Source organism: Eutrigla gurnardus, assembly GCF_963514095.1.
Source record: "Eutrigla gurnardus genome assembly, chromosome: 1".
NCBI lineage: Eukaryota > Metazoa > Chordata > Actinopteri > Perciformes > Triglidae > Eutrigla > Eutrigla gurnardus.
In genome coordinates, this window is record NC_139915.1 from 7,522,514 (window position 1) to 7,537,262 (window position 14,749).

Below are 14,749 nucleotides of genomic sequence, written 5' to 3' on the forward strand. Positions count from 1 at the left end.
AATTACAGCAGCAAGACAGTAAAAAAATAAGGATAATAAATAATAAACATGCATTGACAAGAAAAGTACAATATAAAAAAAGATATTAACACTAAGACTATATAAAGAAAGGCTGGGAATACAACGACATCTGCTTTATCAGTGTTGAGTTTATGTTTTTGACATCAGTGAGGGGATCTTGTACTGAGAAGGTGTGTAAGTATTACGTTAAGTTACAGCTGGATTGCCTCGGGAAAATCTACATTTAAAAAGAAGGGAAGAAGAGCTCCAACAGGAACCCCTCTGGTAAACTATACTTGATGATGTACAGAGACGAGAGGGGAATACATATTTAGGACTCTCCTGAAGATACCAGCCCATTACACTCTGCCACAATAAACACTGTTATCAAAAGCTGCACTTAAAGTGCAATGCCTGTTTTTCATGTTTTAGTCGTAATTATGGAAAATCATGAATATTTTACCATCAACCATTTTTTTTTAAAGCATAACACAGGTGTTTAGATGTTGTATCTTGTTATGTCGTACCTTTCTGGCAGCTGCTGTCGTCGGTTGATGCCAGAAAAGTATAAACCTGCAGTGACCTGCGGTAGATGAATAATCCATTATAGCAATCATGGCAATGCCATTGGACGCCAGGATGGTTTTTGAGAATATGTCTTGTTTTGAAGTTCTTGTGGAAAATACTGAGTCAGCCGCTGAAGAGAAACTGCAGAATGGAAGGAAAATCACCTGAATCACTCCATGAGTCGTCAAGTATCTGGTCTAAAAACACAGTTTAAGATTATTGCAAGAAAGATGATAATCAATAGCATTGTTTTTGGTGGCTGTCTCCAAGATCCCAGTTAGCACAGTTCCCCGATAACATATCAATGCCCTTAAAACATTTACCATCATTACTTGGAAGGCATTTCTCTTGTCAGAGCGCAGCCCGTTTTGCATTAAGGTGCTAATCTGCATATACACATTGGCAACAGTCCGTTGTTAATGATGTGGATTTATTTTGTGCAAATACTATTCATGATATGTTTTTGAAGCAAATATTTGGATGTTTGTTTTTGTATCCCAGTTTTAGTTTTTCCCAAGGATTTCCTAATATTGTCAGTTAGGACATTTTTGAACATTTTTACAATGTTTTCTCATTACTGCACTTGAATGAAAGGAGAGTCTGATTAAAAATAAAATCGAGGATTTAGCAGGCATTGTGGCAGTAGTTGCTCTCTGAATGTTTTCTAATTCAATTTGACCCTTGTGCTCCCTTTCTGTCCCCCACAGAGTTTGAAAAGGTCCCTGAAAACCCTCCATGATGTCGGCTTCCTTCAAATAAAAATTATTAAGGCAGCAGATTTGCTGTCTGCTGATTTAAACGGTGTGTCATACATTTATGATTTAACTTCCTTCGTTTGTTCTGTTCAGTAAAGCCCAGTGTTAAAGTATATTCTTGTTGTGTTCTGCAGGCAAGAGTGATCCCTTCTGTGTACTGGAGCTGGGCAACGACAGACTGCAGACCCACACAGTCTACAAAAGCCTCTACCCAGAGTGGAACAAAGTCTTCACATTGTTAGTTTTAGTCTCTCTTCCCACCACCACCACCACCACATTTTCTCATTAATACTACATGATGTATGTATGTTGGACTCTGTTGGACACCACGTTTTAAAACTGGGACATTGTGGTTATTGTGTGTGCTGGTTCGTGAGGACTGCCTGACCGTGTTTGTCTCCGCAGCCCTGTCAAAGACATTCATGATGTTCTGGTGGTGACTATCTTTGATGAGGATGGAGACAAGGCGCCAGACTTCCTGGGAAAAGTTGCCATTCCCCTGCTCTCGGTACTCACTACCTCACTAACAGTCCACCACACAGACGATGCACTAATCTATTTACACTCTGTGTCTAAATTAATGTGAAGAGGGCGATAACACTCCAGCGCGTTGAAGACTTGCTAAGATGTAATCCAGCATGACTGATGGTCAGGTTCATGGATGAGCTCAGCACCTGATGCCCTTTCTGTCCTGCAGATCCGCAGGGGACAGCAGATCGCCTTCCCACTGAAGAAGGAGGACTTAGGTGGGCCGTCCAAGGGGAGCATCACTCTGGAGCTGGAGGTCATCTTTAACCCTGTAAGTACAAGTTCAGAAATGAGGAGATGAATGCATCATGGCTGTGGAAGATGGGCTTGATTCTGACCATTTCTCATTGCTTCATGGCTTTATTTATTTATTTTTTCAGATCAGAGCAAGTTTAAGAACCTTCCAACCAAGGGAGAGAAGATTCATGGAGGACAACCCAAAATTTTCCAAAAAGGTTTGGCGCAGCTCTGATAAATTAACTGTCTGATACAGGAAAAATAAACACACATGATACATTTGGATTTTAAGTGATTTTTAATCATCCAGAGGAGCATATGCTTGCATACAAAGGATGGAATATCCTTCAACTCCATTCTTTGATAAATTAATATTTGTTGCATATTTTCTGCTTTCATTTCTGTGATTAAAGTTCATTGAATATCGTTGGGTTTTAAAGATATTGCTATCTGTTGCTAGGACTGTTGCTAGGACTGTTGCTAGGACCAAACAAGGGATCTGAATAGGTTTGATTTCAGGAAATTGTGACTGAACATTTTCAGTTTTATTAGATTGGTTGCAGCGCTCAACTCATAGCATTTAACATTACTAGCAACTATGAGAAAAGAGGGCAAAAGTCACTGCACTGTTGACAATGATCAATAGTTGAAATTTCAATAAAAATGGGAGCTAAGAGAAGGAAAGAGAGATGAGTTGATCTCTGTTGATGAACATTTTTACTTCTCTCTGAAACCAAACGCCTGCAAAAGCAAAGACTTTTTTTTTTTGTTGGCTGAATTAGTTGAATTGAGCTTTAATTGACCCCAACTGTGACTGAGTTTGTGTCCACTGTTCTGCTACATTAGTTTGATATACAGTGTGTAAGACAGGGTGCGAGACAGGGTGCCTGACTGTCTGTACTTCCCACAAAGACTCATTGTTGTCAGACAATACATTGCTCACTAATGCCAAAATTGGCTTACACACTGAGGACTCAGATCGTAATGTGCAGGGTTTCCTTCTGTTTTCATGTCGAAAGTCTTGGTTGACAAAATCAGGTCAGATTACTGACATTGTCTACCCCCTGACCAGACCGGCTCATACATGCCAACAACCCACCAGCCACGCTCACTATTACATTAGCTAACTAGATGTTTCCTGTTTGGCATGATACAATTACAAAAAAATCATCATCATTGAAAGCACTTTTATCCATATTTTACACACTGTAATATTTATGTGTTTTTGCATGTTTATAATCTGTATCTTTCAGGCTCTGACCAGGAACGTGGTGCGCGTTCAGACACTGTACAGGTCCATCAAGTCGACTATGCAGTACATCAAAAGCTGCTTCCAGTGGGAGAGCGTTCAGAGGAGCCTGCTAGCCTTCCTGGTGAAGTGCTTTAACTGCTTATCAGCACACTATCTTGCATTTCCCCCCTTTTTTCCCTCCAAGCTGCTCAAGACAACCTCAGTCTGGCTATCCCCTACTTGAACTCTCCCAGCGAGATTATTAATCAATGCTGCGGTGGGCTCAGCAGAAACGCAGGCACGGCCCCGTCTCTGCGTTGGAGCGGACGCTTTCAGTGTTGTGTGTGTCTCGTGGATGCAGAGTTAAGCCTCAGCTGGAGAGAGTAGAGTCCCAGTGGAGTCGAGATGGAGTCTATTTTTGTTCCACTTCCCTGACAACTCATTAACCCCCCCGTCCAATCTGTGCACGGTTTGATTTAGACACCATTATGCCGACAGAAGTCCAATTAAAAGACTCTTTTCGAGATAAGGCGTATTCTCCATCTTCCCATTGTTGATTACAAGTGTTAAGCAAGTGTGAAGACAGAAAGCGCTTGTCTTTAAACTGCAAAGTGGAGCGGGCGCCGATCTCTCTGACATTATTCCCTGCCAGATCGAGGCCTGATTGAAACGGCATACAGCAAGTTGTGCATTAACTATGCAATCAAGGTCATGGAAAGTTCTTTTTGTTTTTGCGGCTGACGCCCTGTAGGTGGCACTAAAGTTTTGTTAAGCGATACTGTGTGTCAGCCATTGGTACAGTTTGCTCAATGTCCTGTGAAAAATGGGAGCTGTTATCTGAAGAGAAGCCCCTCTTTAGCGTCTAGTTTTGTAACTTACTTGGACCTCTAGAAACAGTCGTTCCTGATGGGGTCAGAAGCTGTGTACTGTAAGGAGAAAGTGCTTGGAATTAAAATATTACAAGCATATATAAATAACATAGTTAATGCACAGGTACTCAAAAATGATTTGGACTAACCCAAAAATCCCACTTTCTTATATACAGAGTTAATTATTATGGCTTGCCGGGCGGATCAGACACGCACTCGAGCACAAATCATACAAGCATGACCAAGCACACAATGTACACACACATCCTCCCACTGCGTCTCAGTGTTTGAAAGACAGTACCATCTGTACTCGTGGTTTCACACTAACGCACGCTGCCATTTCAAGCCTCAGTGAGAGATGAATGCCTGCTTAATGCTGCCACATGAGAGTCATGAATCAAAGCTTCACTCTACGTGACAGGAGAGAACTACCTGCAGCATCTGCTGATTGACAGGTTGGTGCAGAGTCGGTGCGGTATATTTTCAATGTATAATGTCCTTGCAGCGTTAGTGCCTTGCTGTATCCATTGAACAATCATAGATCACATTACTTTATTTTGTAAAAGGTGGTGGCTGTTTTAAATAAAGATGCAGCCTTTTTCCAAATGAAAAGTAATAATTTAAAAAAGCACTATTCTCCGTTTTGCTTCTACAGCCTTGATTGGTCTGGTATGACCAGTAGCTCATAATGGCAAATGTTGGCGCACTGTGTAGATATAATGGTTAACTGACTTTATGAGTTTTCTCCACTTATGGCATCATCCAATAATAATCAGGAGCCACTCTACAGCAAAAGTACTTGGTCCCGCTTCAAAACAATAAATGTTGTGAATGATGTCGATCATGTCTGTTCTCTTGGATTACCGCTGTGCCATGCAAACCCTTCCCCGAGCATTAGTGTGGAAATCCTGCTGCCTTTCTGGGAATGCGCCACCCTCCAGTTCAGTAGCTCTCCCAACATTAGGTAGTCTTTCATTTTTTTTCCCCTTTTTCCGCCCCTCTCTCTGATCTGGATTGTATTTCCTGAGCTCTTTTTGCTGTCGAAGACTGTGTAATGCCTCTCAAGTTGAAATGGGCTGCAGTTATCACAATCTTTATGGGCTGGGTATACATTTCCACCAAAGCGTGACTTGGCTTTCCCCCCTGTCCCGGCTCTCCCACTCATTACAAAGTCCTCTCTAATAAAACATAACCCTTTCAGAGAGGAATTGGTTTTCATCTCCTCTCCAGGCCCTGTTTTGGCTTATGATAACACAGACAAGAGCATGCTTGGCTTTTTTGCACATTAAAGCGGACGGTGGTGGTGGCGGCGGGGGGAGGGGGAGATCTGCCATCTTTTATGTCACTTGGTGCCTCAGAGGAGGGTGATGTCTTTACCAGATGTTCACTTCCATTTTATTAGCATATAAAAACCTGTAAACCTTTACCCACGCCTTGTGGCCCGCTGCCATTTTGGCCGGCGCTGCCTCTGACAGGATTATTTTATCGTTCCATTTAGCAGAGCAATTGAGATATGACAAGCCACTTTTCTTTATCCTTTTAACCATTTTACCTGAGCCGCGCACAGGTGGGGATGTCCATCAGGAGTGCCATTATGAATGTTAATGACACATTCACACACACAGACTCCCTGTGGCTGCATTGAGTGGCGTGGTCGACTTTAATGTACGCAAGCTTTAATGTACACAAGATGAGAGAGGCGGATCAATTAGACTCATATGGTTAATGTCAATGCATATACAGGGGGTGGATGGAGAGTCTGTCCAGCTGAGCCGAGTGGTCGCCCTGCACAGCGTATGCAGAATAACGGTACATAGGAAGCCAGGCTTTGATAGTGGCGGGGTAGCCTTCATCAGCTTGACCACTGCCAATTAAGTCAATAGCAGATTGGATCAACCTTTAGCTAGCGGGGATTCAGGAACTATTAAAAATGTCTTTGGATGTGTCTTAATGAAGAGCAGCTTGTTTCATCCCCTCCCCCCCTTGTGTCTGACCTCTGTTCCCCTCCTCTGCAGGTGTTTCTGGTGACAGTGTGGTGCTGGGAGTTTTACATGCTGCCGTTCTTCCTGGCCCTGCTCATCTCGTGGAACTACCTCCAGATCCGGTCTGGTCGGATCAGTCAGGACTTGGTGAGTCCGGAGTCCAGCTTTGCCAGCCTCCTCCATCTTCTTCTCCTTCAGCCAAGTGACCGGCTGCTTCCTGTTCACACTCCTCCCTTTTTTTTTTTTTTTTTTTTATTTAATAGAAAAAGAGACCACATTTTGTTCTCTTAAATAAAAAGCTGGTTTTCTCGCATCGAGCTGCACCGAGCTGCACCGAGCTACATAATAATAAGAAGCACATAATACAAGCATAGAAAACTCATATTGAATACAACGTATTATTACAACCTAAACTAATTTGCAGTGCTTGTCCCTTATGAATACTGATTTTACATTTATTGTCCTGTATCCTTCCTCTTCTTAACTGTTGCTCGGTTACTCTCTTCTCATCCTCAACGTTTTTAGCACCTTTCTCTAGAAAGATCACAGTTCGTAGTGTTTTTTTCCCCTCGCTGTGACCAATCTCACAGGAAAGGGATGTTGCATGTCGTCTGGTCTCGGTGTGGAGTGGCAGCTGTATTTACTGTACACGCTTCCACACAGACTTATAGCAAATTACATACACAGTGCACTGTTCAGACAACAATGTGCTTTATTATATTGGGAAGTGTCTTCTCATTTACAGCCACGTATGGGCTGCAAATATAATGATTATTTTCATTATTGATTAGTTAGCTGGTTATTTTTTTCCGTTAATCAATTAATTGTTAGATGTTAAATGTCAGAAAATTGTGGAAAATACCAAGGTGACCAAATTATTAATTTATTTTATCAGCCCAACAAACAAAAACGCATATTACATTTATAAAACAATGATAAATAAGTTTAATGATTAATTGATTATCAAAATAGTTAGTGGTTCACTTTTTCAATCAACTAACCAATTCAGTGTTTATGTACAAAATATTGAACCATTTACAACAATAAACATGTGACAATCATTTTTACATGCATGTCAGTGAAGTATGGGGGATACAATTCATGTTTGAGTAAATATTAATAACTTAATGTGCAACAACCAGAGTTCAATTTCTTGAGCAAACAACCTCTCAAGTGTCATCAGACTTTGATTAAAATGTTGCACGGAAAATGTTGGGACGTTGCTGTTTCCAAGTCCCAGCAATTCAACCAAATACTACAAAAATGTAAGAACAATGTCTCATCTGAAATAACCAAAACTGCTGATCTTTTGAAAATTGTGCGTTCATGTAGGATAACTTAAAGAAAGAAACAATGCTGTGAGAGTGAATAGAGCTGGACGCTGCTAAAACTAGCATAACATGATAATATAAAAACATTGATTACTGCCGCTGGAGGATATTGGTCTGGTGTAGACGTGTGAGTTGCCTCACCTTCGGTTGCCTTGGTGTGTTGTGAACAAAGCCAACGTGGCCTGTCCGTCAGACGTCTTGCAGGCCTGAGTGTTTTTGGAGGCTGACCTCGGGGTCACCGCTGATCCCTGCACTTTGTCAGATGACGACCCCATGAGCACAGTCCCAGTGTCAAAGTGGGACAAAGACCATAATGTAGAACATCTCCACTCTATAAATATAGTTATTTCTTTTTGTTTTTTCAGGACAATGTGGATTTCGGGGATGAGGATGAGGACGATGAGAAGGTATGTAACCTGTTACTGTGTGTGTGTGTGTGTGTGTGTGTGTGTGTGTGTGTGTGTGTGTGTGTCTCTCTTGCAGTTCCTTTGTTGACTAAGCATCTGTATTTCTATAAGCCAATGAATGGAAGTTTATTATAACATGTTGACAATGGTATCCGCCTATGATCTATGATTTTCTGTATTTAAGCTCTTTATTCCGAACCAAATCTTCAGACGCATTTTGATTCCTGCCAACCACGTGTTATATACTCTTTTTTTTAACTTAACAAAATACATTCGGGCTTAATGAAGACCTCACCAGCCCGCTTCCACATGTCACAACACATTCATATGCTAATAGAGGAGCGGGGGGGAAAGGTTCTGCTGCATTTGGGAAAGTCCCTGAGCTTAACACACCATATAATACCATCAATATGGAACTAATGACAGCACTTAGACATGCTTTTTCAAAGCTCATTTCGGAGGTTGGTGTTGGAAGTGTTACAATGCTTTTAGGCAATGAAATATTCCTTCAGAATGACAGCAGTTTATTGTAGACGTTTTGAATGGCCCTGCCTCGGCCTGATGTGAAGTGGTTCTCATACTGGTTTCAGTGGGAACGTGACCCTGAAATGGCTGAGGTGGTGAGAAGGTTTGATGGATATCTGACTGGGATGAAACTAAGTTGTCTTACATGTGATTTTCGAGACTGATGGTCACCGTGCTTGTGGCGTATACCAGGTTTGATCCCCTCTGCGGCTCGTTTCCCAGGCTCGCCTCCGATGTCTGGATGGCTCCGAGCCAGCAATCCCTCACAGTGTTCCTGAGCAGAGGCAAACATACATCACAGAGATCACATAGTGACAAAGACCATGGCTTTGGCCAGTAACAGTCCCCCCGATAACCAGCACCCCCACCGGCTCTTTAGTCCTCTAACCCTCCTTCAGTCTCCCTGTGTTTGATGTGGACATGTAGCCGTGTCTCCGTCTGATCTTCTGAGAGTCTGGTCTCCTCGGTTTACATTAAAGCCGTCCTTCCCTCCTGGGATCCGGACTAGCCTGAGAACAGCGCCTCGTCTCTTTCATAATGTGAAGTCCAGTCCCGTTCTGAAGAGCGTTCACTTCAAAAAGCCATTTTTTAAATTTGCTTTTGAAGTATCTTTCTCCACATTCTCAATTTGCCGATGCTCTTATCCATCGGGGAGTTGAATGAGTCCGTTTCAGTGTTTTGGTTCATTTCACACGCTTGGATCGGCATTATTATTATGACTATTATGATTATGATTATTATTATTATTATTATTATTATTATTATTATTACTGGTCAGGATTAAACTGTTGCTTTGAGAATATCTCAGATATGCCTAACCAGACAAAGCTGTAAAAACTGTTAAATAGTTGAACTGACAAATTAACCCTGAACCTTTGATTATTTCTTTTTACATTTATTTATTTATTCTTGCCCTATGCTACAAACCAAATTAAAATCAAGATATTTATGATAATCCGATTTTATCTATTTCAGAATAGTTTCATTATTTTGTGTAATAAATAACATTATTTAGATGTTCTTTTTGTTTCTGGAAGTATTTTGTGATATTGTTTATCATTTTAAGGGCAGTTTTGAAGTGGTTAAACTAAAAGCTGCCTGACAACACACACACACACACACACACACACGCACACACACACACACACACACACACGTAGCAAAATAAGCTATGAACATACATCTTTGTTTTGCAACTAAATTAAATGAAAAGTAAGCAAAGAAATACATGTTTGTACTGATATTTACCTCCTTTTTAATCATATTTATTATTCTGTGTTATTTGCTAATGATGATACTTTCAAGAGTAATTTAATGAGCTGAGTGTCTGACAGTCTGTCACCAGGTATTATAGCAGCTATCATTTTCAACCAGGACCAACCTCTTTATTAGATCCATGAAGGTAGTGTCTTTATTATCTTTTTTTACGTGTACGTTTGTTTCAATTCTAATACAATTAAAATGATACACTTCCCCCTCTATAAAGCCACTAATACACAAAGAAATAGCAAATAAGAGAAGTCAACACACTTCCGTCGTGGACTGTATGAAGACTTTCTCGTTTGTTTTGGTTTCTCCTTTAGGAGTCTGAGAAAAGAGGGCTGATGGATAAATTCCACATGGTCCAAGAAACCATCATCACCCTTCAAAACCTGCTGGACGAGATCGCTTGTTTCGGGGAGAGGATTAAAAAGTAAGAATGGTCCATCGTGAATTACAGCTCACTATAGTGATTTGCATTTTAGCTAGAGGCATCTTATCTATTCATGGTCTCAGCATCAAACAGATTGTGGTTAATTTGTCCTGAATATTTGAATTGTCATGTGATTATTCAACATAAAGGGAAAAGTCTGCATTAGAGGGGTTACATGTTCTTATTAGTACTGTATTTTATGTGCGGCCGCTAAATTATATCTGGACAAACATTCTTCCTTGACACTCGCTGATGTTTATGACCTTAATTTCCCAGCACTTTCAACTGGTCCGTACCGTTCCTGTCCTGCTTGGCTTTCCTGGTCTTTGTCATTGCAACAACCCTTACATACTACATCCCAGTCCGCTATGTGGTTTTGATATGGGGTGAGTCTCAACACTGTCTTTTATGTCAGCCGAAATAAAGGGAAATAGACACATACTGTCAACACTGTCCACTAACTAGTTTATTTTTATAGTAAAAATTCCTTCATCCCTTATTTTTATTTCCTTGATGAAGTCTTAATGTTATCCATGATCTGGCTGCATAGAGTTATTCCCCCTTATCTCTTTAACAATAGCTGCTTATAATTTCAGTGATGTATGAATTGAAACACATGCTGCTGCCAAAAGTCTTACTGTCCGAATGATGACAGTGTGAAACTCTTCTTCCAGCCTTAAGAAGTGAAAGTAAAAGAAGAGAACGCCACATGCTGTGGTCCTCGGACAGCATGAGTCTCCTCCGCCGCTGTTTATTTGTGTGGAAACAAAGAGCCACAAGAGACTAGTGTTAATGATATGTTGGTGTGAATGTCTGTTTTAGGTATCAATAAATTTACCAAGAAGCTACGGAACCCGTACAGCATTGACAACAATGAAGTGTTTGATTTCCTGTCGAGGGTGCCTTCAGATGTGCAAAAGGTAAGCTCCGCTGGATCAGCCGGCCAGGAAGCCCAAAATCCCAGAGCCCGCTCGCTTTGCATTTTTTGCTAAAACATCTCCCAGGCATTCTTCACTCTTGTCTGTATAATTAACTTCGTCTGTATAATTATGTAGCCCTGTATAATTTCTGTTGTGTTTTGGTGGTGATACATCCCTGGTGGAGGTCCGCTGCTTAGCTGCTTTGCAGAGCGGTCTGTTCCCAGGCCGGGAGGGAGACGCCGCCGCTGGTGTCTCCTGTATGAACTCCCCGCACTCACTCACTCTCATCTCCTCCGACTCACATCAAAGAAAAAGAAACCAAATAAGTTTGAGCTGAATTTGCAGGAAAATAACATCGTCGTCTTCAAGGTTGCAGGATTTTGCATTTTAATGGTCCGAAAAGTCTACCGTATGTCCATAAAGCAGACAAGTTTTTAAAGGATGAAGTATTTATAAAACCTGTATTGGCTTCTCTCTTTGTTCCCATCTCTTCCATCCTCCATGCATGTTCTCTCTTCTTCCTTTACTCCCTCTCTGTCTCCTCTTTTTACCCATTGTTGTCTCTCCTCCTCACCCTCTATGTCCTCTTTTCTCTAAGCTGTTTGACCCCATTTGCCTCCCCCCTCCCCTCCGACGCCCTTGGGCCTCTGGGTTTAGTGACGGTGACTCTAGTTTTTCCAGCTGACCACAGTTACTCTGTCTATTCCAATGACTGTGATCATCCAGCCGACGTACTTCATCACACAATTCTTCTTCTCAGTGAAATTCTCATTTGTTTTACAAAGAACCACAAGATGAACAAAAATGCATCATTGGTTAAAACAGAAAAACTTCCCGTGAGTGACTGTGGTTCTTATTCTGTTCTAGGTTCAGCACAGCGAGATGAAATGCAGCAAGAAGAAGAAACTCTCGTAGGCTTCCTACTTAAAAATGGTTTCCAGAAGATCTGCTTGTCTTGTGGTGCGTGGTAGGTTTGGATCTTAACTCACTGCGGTGATGCACAGCTCAGCACCGCTCATATCAACCAGCACCGAAAGAGCATTCAACCAAAGAGGTCCGCACCGAGGACCCTGCAGACATTATGGCGGAGCGATTTTGCAATATTGTTTCCAAAGATGGAAGGTGGTTTGTTGTTTGTACAGTTCGTCCTTAAAGCTAATCAATCAGAAGCTGCTTTTTTTTTATATCTCCTGGCCCCAGGTTGTGTCCTCCTGAAACCAGCAGAAATATGTATTTGTATTATATTGAATGTTTGTTTGTAACATTTGTGTATATATATGTTTTATTTTTTACACAGATATGCATACCTTTATTCCAAAAATGGATTATCCACCATTTACAAAAGTAATTGCAAAGGTGTTGCTGGGATGAATGGAAATTTCATTATGGGTTCATTTAAAAGATACAGAAAAGTATAAATAATATTCAAATATTGTGTAGAATTTCAGCTAAGAATTATTGAGCCTTTGTCCATACAGCAGAAGTGTTCTGCATCGTTTTATTCCTTTCATTGCCATTTACCTTTTGAAAAACATACAGTGACTGACTGATTTCACTTCAGCATGACGGTATGGACTTATTTTTATATGCAAAGATGAGTGCCTACATTGTTTTTCATTTTCATTCATCCTACCTAAAGAATGCAAAGCCGTATTACTATTTGCTTGTGAGTGGGATGGGGTCAGATCTGTACACTCTTAACTATATTTATTAATGACTATCACTGATGAAGACTATGTGTCTCTCATTTCCAACAGCAATAAATGCACACACTCACAGTTATGTCTTGCGCCCCGTGTGCTGCGTCTCTTTGAATTCCCCTGCATGCCGTATTCATCCTCCCCGTGCTCCTGTGCTGCAGGATTGTGGGCGTCTAGCAGCACGTTTTCCAAAGCCCCCCTCTTCATTAGGCTTTCATGAAGGGAGGCGAAGCTGTGTGAGACCTCACCGGCACCCGGGCTCCCCGCTGTGTTGATGGCCCTTGGGCGTCGCCACCAGCAGGAGGACCTCAGCGACCTCCTCTCAGCTGCTGTGACGAGATGCCTGCAGCCAGCATCCTATCAAGTACAGCAGCCAGACAAAACCTCCGATACCGGGTTTGCACACCGCTCAGGAGCAGGAGGAAGATTTTCAAAACCAGCCACGAGCAACAACAGCCGCACCAATTTAGGGATTGGAGCGTTGGAATAGTTAAGATGTTGGCGTTCAGAGTAATACCCTGGGATTTATGGCTTTTAAGTCGGAGCGCGTGGGCTCTCAGTCAGCAGCCTCTTAAATGAGAAATTATTGAAATTAGAGGCTCTCATGAAATACAATAAGAAATCCGATCATTTTTGTCTCAAATACAAACATGTTGAATATGAAAAGTGTCACATTGTTGATCGGATTAGACGTTTAAGACGCCAGCATTTGGTGCTGATGTCTATTAACAATCCATTGTTTGAGAAATACATGAAATAACATCTCCTCCAGAGAAATGCACGGAATATCCTCAACTGCTCAATGCAATATACTCCTAACATCCTACACAACACTAACCCATATACAATCATTTGATGATTTGTCCAATTGGAGGACAGAGGGTGTGTGGAGAATGTGGCCGACGATGACCTGTATATCTCTTCATCTAGTTATAATGTTGACTTAGGTATTCAATATTAATAACCCGCTGTCAAGGACACTGGAAGGACATCTCACTTTGACACTTATAGGCTCAGCATGAATATGTATAGGCAGCGAGACGCTCCAGAATTACCAAGTAAAATCACGGTTCACACGTGGGGACTAATGTGATGTGGCACATGAATTCTGATGAGCCACAAATACAGCGGCTGATCGGTCTCAAAAGACTTGTTATAACTCGATATCGGATCTGAGGACGCTCAGCTGTGTCTGAGTGTGTGGGTGAAGACGGGCGCTGCAGTAAGCCCCTGTAGATGGTGTTATTATTGGTATTATTATCCATCAACAGTCTTCATTAACACATTTATAATTACATCCTGTGTGTGTAGCATGGAGGGGTCTAATGAGCAACATTACTGCTTTCCAACATGCAAACACAGGAATCATTCTCTCTGACGTCTTTCTGTTTCCAAACATTCTGCATTCTTGGAGTCAAACTAAATGAATTTCTGTTGATCTCTTGCAAGCAACTGTGAATCTGCTAATGTGTTTTCATAAAGTAGGACTTTTCCGAGTGCTAGGTTGGATGTTTATCATCTTTAATGTCAGAGCATTCCTTTAAAAGCTCATTTTTGTTACCATCCTGCAGCACCAGGAATCCTTTCATCCGTGATTTACGCTTTTAGCATCAAGTCTCCATTTTTTGAAAAATCCTAGTTAAACAGCTATCAGTGATGAGCCTGAGTTTGACCGCGTGAACAGCTCACCTGTCTCCTACCCCTCCCCACAGTGTTGACAATCCTCCAGGGAGTCCAGGTAAATCACAGGCACAGTGTGTTGGCTGGGCTGCTGGCCAGAGGCTGTGTGGCGACTGTGTAGTCCCGGAGCAGGCTGACATCAAAGCCCTGATCCAGAAGAGCCCGAGGCTACAGGGATCTGATGGGCCGAGAAGATGCAAAATCATTTTGTGAGAGAGACCAACACTGATATTATGTTGGTGTGTGTTATTGTTTCAGACACCTCTTGACTATTACTTATTTTTATCAACGATTTTTCCCCTATAGTGTTAGAATCACAGTCTC

The 14,749-nt window shown here is 41.6% G+C and overlaps 1 protein-coding gene across 3 annotated transcripts in view; it reads left to right on the forward strand.

Annotated features, from left to right (window-relative positions):
- mctp2b (multiple C2 domains, transmembrane 2b) overlaps nucleotides 1-12,834 on the forward strand; it is a 32,797-nt gene extending 19,963 nt beyond the window's left edge. For all 3 annotated transcript variants that reach the window (XM_084005461.1, XM_084005463.1, XM_084005462.1), the window contains 12 exons: nucleotides 1,275-1,368; nucleotides 1,457-1,559; nucleotides 1,728-1,830; nucleotides 2,020-2,121; nucleotides 2,231-2,305; nucleotides 3,341-3,460; nucleotides 6,203-6,316; nucleotides 7,866-7,907; nucleotides 10,016-10,125; nucleotides 10,402-10,511; nucleotides 10,948-11,045; nucleotides 11,913-12,834. In XM_084005461.1, the coding sequence (XP_083861587.1) occupies nucleotides 1,275-1,368; nucleotides 1,457-1,559; nucleotides 1,728-1,830; nucleotides 2,020-2,121; nucleotides 2,231-2,305; nucleotides 3,341-3,460; nucleotides 6,203-6,316; nucleotides 7,866-7,907; nucleotides 10,016-10,125; nucleotides 10,402-10,511; nucleotides 10,948-11,045; nucleotides 11,913-11,960 (1,119 nt within the window). In that variant the 3' untranslated portion in view covers nucleotides 11,961-12,834. The remainder of the gene's footprint in view (nucleotides 1-1,274; nucleotides 1,369-1,456; nucleotides 1,560-1,727; nucleotides 1,831-2,019; nucleotides 2,122-2,230; nucleotides 2,306-3,340; nucleotides 3,461-6,202; nucleotides 6,317-7,865; nucleotides 7,908-10,015; nucleotides 10,126-10,401; nucleotides 10,512-10,947; nucleotides 11,046-11,912) is intronic.
- The last annotated feature ends 1,915 nt before the right edge of the window (nucleotides 12,835-14,749 follow it).